Source organism: Engraulis encrasicolus, chromosome 3 (genome assembly GCF_034702125.1).
Source record: "Engraulis encrasicolus isolate BLACKSEA-1 chromosome 3, IST_EnEncr_1.0, whole genome shotgun sequence".
NCBI lineage: Eukaryota > Metazoa > Chordata > Actinopteri > Clupeiformes > Engraulidae > Engraulis > Engraulis encrasicolus.
The window spans coordinates 36,426,675-36,431,674 of record NC_085859.1 but is presented as its reverse complement, the minus strand read 5'-3'; the positions used below and the strand labels follow the sequence as shown (position 1 = coordinate 36,431,674).

Sequence of the window (5,000 nt, the reverse complement as noted above, 5' to 3'; positions counted from 1 at the left end):
TGCTGGGTGACCACACTGCCTATGCCTATCCAGATGCACGTATAGCAACAATGAGAAAGAGAGGGAGAGACGGAGAGAGAGAGCGATTAGCGCGCGTGTGTGTGTGTGTGTGTGTGTGTGTGTGTGTGTGTGTGTGTGTGTGTGTGTCGGGGAACATTTGAAGTGAAAAAAAAAACACCCTCCCCCACTTCAGCATCAGATGTTGGTGGTCTACAAGTCAATATGTTTACCCGACTATCTTGTAGCCCAGTCATGAAGTTCATAAAGCCATCGGTAGCCTATAGGCCAAGATATCCAAAATCCCTCCGCAAATTTCTGCATTGCCTGAGTTCATAGGCTAAAACAACTTTATTTAGGCCTAACTTATTTAGCTTACTTTATTAGCCTTATTTAGGCCTATTATCGTATTTAGGCTTTAACGTGGGCCTATTTTACAAAATATCGAAAGAAGGAAAAGACACGACAGACAAGTTGAGGCTTACTGATCGTAGCCTATTACAGCAAATCGAACATGCGCTTTATGAACACACTAGCCTGAGGGCAAACATCTTCTTGGCACTATTGAGATAACCAGGCCATGCCATGAATTCAACTACCTGGGCCCACACTAAAATACTGACAGACTACAATTGCTTGGATCTTCAGTGGGTTTCGTGGGTCCGGGGGGATGGGTGGTGATGGCACGCTTGATGTATTTTTCCCCACCCCATGCATGCACGCGGACACACAGGGTCGGGACATTCACCCAATGAATGACTGAGTGCGGCTAAATATGCCTGTTGCATATCGTAGCCTAATTATTCACACATCACGTCAAGTCACAAATTAGTAGTCTCTTGCAGTTGACCTATGCCAAATTAACGTCCTCCCTGTAAGGCTGCACTAATTCAAACAGGTAGAGGAGTCGGCTTAGCCTATAGCCAAAGTCTATAAAATGTAGCCTATTTTTTGTAATTTCCAATTATCTAGGCTATGTTTACGATAATGATTTGTTGCGCTACGACGGTGCTCAAGACAAGTTGGAACATAGTCATCTCAAGTGCTCCCATTTTATTTTGATCCTGCTTTAAGTCAATGGGCGAGAGGGACGGATGAAACGGGTGTTTCATTCGTCCCGACAGTGTCTACTGACACTAAAATCCCTTTTGCCTGTAAACCTGACAACTTTGACTTTTCATACTTTCGGATATGTTAAAGTTTTCGAGTAAATCGCAGTGTTTCATTCGTCCCGAGTTTCATGAGTCCCTGCTCTCCCCTACTGCCTAAACTGTTACAGTTTAAATGCGTCCTCTCCAAACTGTGTGTGTGTGTGTGTGTGTGTGTGTGTGTGTGTGTGTGTGTGTGTGTGTGTGTGTGTGTGTGTGTGTGTGTGTGTGTGGGCGAGAGAGGGAGAGAGAGAGAGAGCGAGGGAGAGAGGCGCTTAATTCCCCGCAGAAAGAGCAAGGCGATGTCTCCAAATATTAGACAAATGCATCTTATTTTAGTTAAGTAGACATCAGGGATGTATTTTGCTTAATAGCAACGCCGACCTGATTGGTTCATATTGCTCTGAATAGCCACAGAAGGCTAGGCTATATTTTAATGGGTTTACGCGCGCGAGGTCATCTAACTGTGGTCACAGTCGCCAGGTGCTATTATGAGAGGAAAACTATAGCACGTTGGCAAACATTAAAGTCAGTTTAAGCCATGCATATGATGAACCAGTTTTCTTGTTTGAAAAAACACACTTCCCGGTGCGCAAGGCATTTCTGACTGACCCAGATGAAATCGCATGAGGAACTCCATGATTATGAGATGACATTGCATAGGCCTATATTTCCCAGCATATATTTCCCCCCTCTCTCTCTCTCTCTCTCTCTCTCTCCAAACCCAGTTGTACTTGGACTCACTTTTAACACCGCTGGCCTTGAATCGCAGCACACATTGCAGTGAGCCGTGCCGTGTGCGAGTGCTGAGCAACTTCACCCCTAACGTTTAACCTAGACTAGCGAGTGCAGTGTTGTAAATCACGTGGAATAAGTGCAGCGATTACCTGCGTAGCCTACTTAATTATGGAAGTGAGTGTCATTTGGACTGCCTATGGAATCAAGCCTACTGTCACCAAGCTCTTCCTGTCTCCCCAGCCTCGCAATGGATGGACACCTGGCCACCGCTCCTCCGCCTCCTTCGGAACGGATGACTGTGGGGGGGATCTCCAAGGAAATTTGGAATTTCGGACTTGTATAGATTTGGGGTGCCCCGGGACTCTTTTAGATTTCTGTTAGTTAATAAATATTATTTTAAAACTCAATATTTGTGTCTTGGCGTATTTGTGGTGTACAGTACTCTCCAGGGTATTTGGTAACAAGGAGAGGTGTCGCTGGAAAAATGCGCACTTTCTCACCTGCGACACATAACCCGACAGTTGGTTACACTTAATTTGAGCACGAAAACAGCAATATCAGTCGCTTGCTAATTTTTGCCAATGTGACAACATTAAATTCATTAGGGAAGTGTAGGTTAGGTTATCGCAGCTGTTGGCGATGTGAGATAAATAGCCAACGCTTACTTAGGTTACTGCGGTGAGGTGTATTGCACTCTCAGTAATTTTTACCAAACGAAAAAGTATCCACATCCAGACAACAAGTCTGAAGTTGCAATATTAGACGTTTCAAATCTTGCGATGCGATAATCGGTATGGCTTCTGGCTACACTCAATTTACATTTTGTCAGAGCTTGCACATTAATGCAATTCATCCGATCATCATTTAAAAAAAAAAGAAAATTCATTACATTATTTAGGCTATTCTTTTTATGACTCTTCCTACTTCCTGGAGGTGTTCTCACACAATTTATAGGCATGTTGTTATCCGCTGAATCGGTGCGTGCTGGTGAATATGAGCATATTAATATGCCGTCAGCATCGTCTAAAACATTCCAAGCGCTCCCAAGTGCCACCCGGCGGTTGTTTGGGTACACTGCAGCTAGGCCCGGTACGTACCGAGGTGGATGACGTGGCATTACCTCGGTAAAGGGTGTGCATTGTAGGGGGACCGACTGTACTCTACCTGGGTCTTGATGATGTCATCGTCGCGGTGTATTTTGAGCATGTATCCACGGTGACAGGTGATGGTGCAGCGGGCTCCGTTGAAGTAGCCCTGGCTGCTGCAGCTCATGGAGGCGTGGTGCACCACCGGCTCTTGGCAGTCGATAGCGTCGCACGAGTAGTGCACACAGCTGCGGAGGGGGCACGGCGCAAAAGACAACTTCAAGTTATCGTCAAGTCAATTGCTAAGTTTACATGATGGTTTTAATTCTGAATTAATCATTCAGAGTTAAACACTTCAGCCAAATTTACTTTGATATTTCATTTCATTCAAAATTAAGAAGTGTTTACATGACGTTTTCAAAGAGGTATTAAGCTTTATTCAGAATTAAATGGAGTTCATTCGGAATTAAAACCGTCATGTAAACTTAGCAAATGTCAAGTTAGCAGAACTACAATGCAAAGTTTTCAGCAACTGCAGCTCATGGAGGCGTGGTGCACCACCGGCTCTTGGCAGCCGATGGCATCGCACGAGTAGTGCACACAGCTGCGGAGGGACGACGCAAAAGACAACTTCAAGTTATTGCCAAGCAGTGGCTTGCACAGACATTTTGAGGGGCAGGTGCTCGAGGAGGGGTAGGGGGCATATGGAACTTCCAGCTGCCTTAGAGGCTATATTTGGGCATTATTGTCACAAGCTTTTCAAAAAGGGTATTTTTTGACCGGTAGGGCAAAGGGGCAGGTGCTTTAGCACCACCTCGTCCCTATCTGTGCACGCCTATGTCGGCAACTACAATGTAAAGCTGTCTGCAACTGCAGATCATGGAGGCGTGGTGGAACACAGGCACCATCACACTAGTAGGGGTGGACACAGCTGTGGAGGGACAACGTTAAAACAATGTTACAATGTCCCATGTCCCTGTCCCCACCTTTGTCCCATGGGGTTGTAGATCTCGTTGCTCTGGCAGCCACTGATGGTGATGGGATCGAAGTACTGGAAGGAGCGCAGGCCCACGCCGGAGATGGCCACCAGCGGCGAGCTGAAGCCCAGCCGGATGGCCCGCGTGCGGAAGAAGGGCGTGCTCAGATCGTGGCTCACCGGGATCACCAGCGGGTTGCTGCGGCAGCTCAGGCCCCAGTCGCCTGGTGGAGAGATATTACCGCATATTACTACAACGTGGCAGGGGGGCATTTCTTGACAACAAGTTTCCCATTGGAAACCTACTAAGTTTGCTACTGTAACTGGCTAGAAATGTACCAGTATATTTTGATATTTTATTAGGACCCCCATTAGCTGATAAACACATCAGCTTCTCTTCCTGGGGTCCACAGTATATGGGGGGCCTTGTCATGGTAAAGTTTGGGAACCACTGCTCTACACTGCAGTCAGCTGATGCTTTTATCTAAAGCCACATAGTTATTTGTAGGGTATTGGGTATAGATTATCAGGCGCCTTGCAGAGAGTATTATCATTACATTTACATTACATTAAACTACACTTAGCTCAGTGCTTCCCAACCTTAATTGTCGTGTGTACCCCCTTAGCAACTTTTTCATATGATGAGTACCCCCTCGCCCTCATTCAGGCTCTGTTCCTCTATCCCAATGTGACTACACTCAATATATTTCTTATTATTACATTTTTCTGCGTAACCCTTGAGGTGTGCTCACATACCCCTAGTGGTACACGTACCCCTGGTTGGGAAATACTGACTTAGCTGACACTTTCATCCAAAACGATTTACAGTTATTTCCAGGGTATTGGTTACAGTCCCTGGGGCAATGTGGTGTTAGGTGCCTTGTTCAAGGACACTTCAGCCATGAATGGAGGATAGGGAGAGGTAAGGGTGGGATTCGAACCTGCTACCCTTAGATCACAAGACTACCTCCTTTAACACCTAGGTCGGGGCTCCCCCTAGAGGGAGGGAATCAAGTCTGTCAGACAGCAAACAGACAGGCAGGCAGACAGACAAGC

At 46.2% G+C, this 5,000-nt stretch overlaps 1 protein-coding gene across 1 annotated transcript in view; it reads right to left on the bottom strand.

Annotated features, from left to right (window-relative positions):
• pappab (pregnancy-associated plasma protein A, pappalysin 1b) overlaps positions 1 to 5,000 on the bottom strand; it is a 144,067-nt gene that overhangs the window by 55,860 nt on the left and 83,207 nt on the right. Inside the window, exons 15-16 of the mRNA XM_063195293.1 lie at positions 3,955 to 4,168; positions 3,048 to 3,216 (exon numbers count right to left, since the gene is read on the bottom strand). Coding sequence (XP_063051363.1) covers positions 3,048 to 3,216; positions 3,955 to 4,168 — 383 coding nt within the window. The remainder of the gene's footprint in view (positions 1 to 3,047; positions 3,217 to 3,954; positions 4,169 to 5,000) is intronic.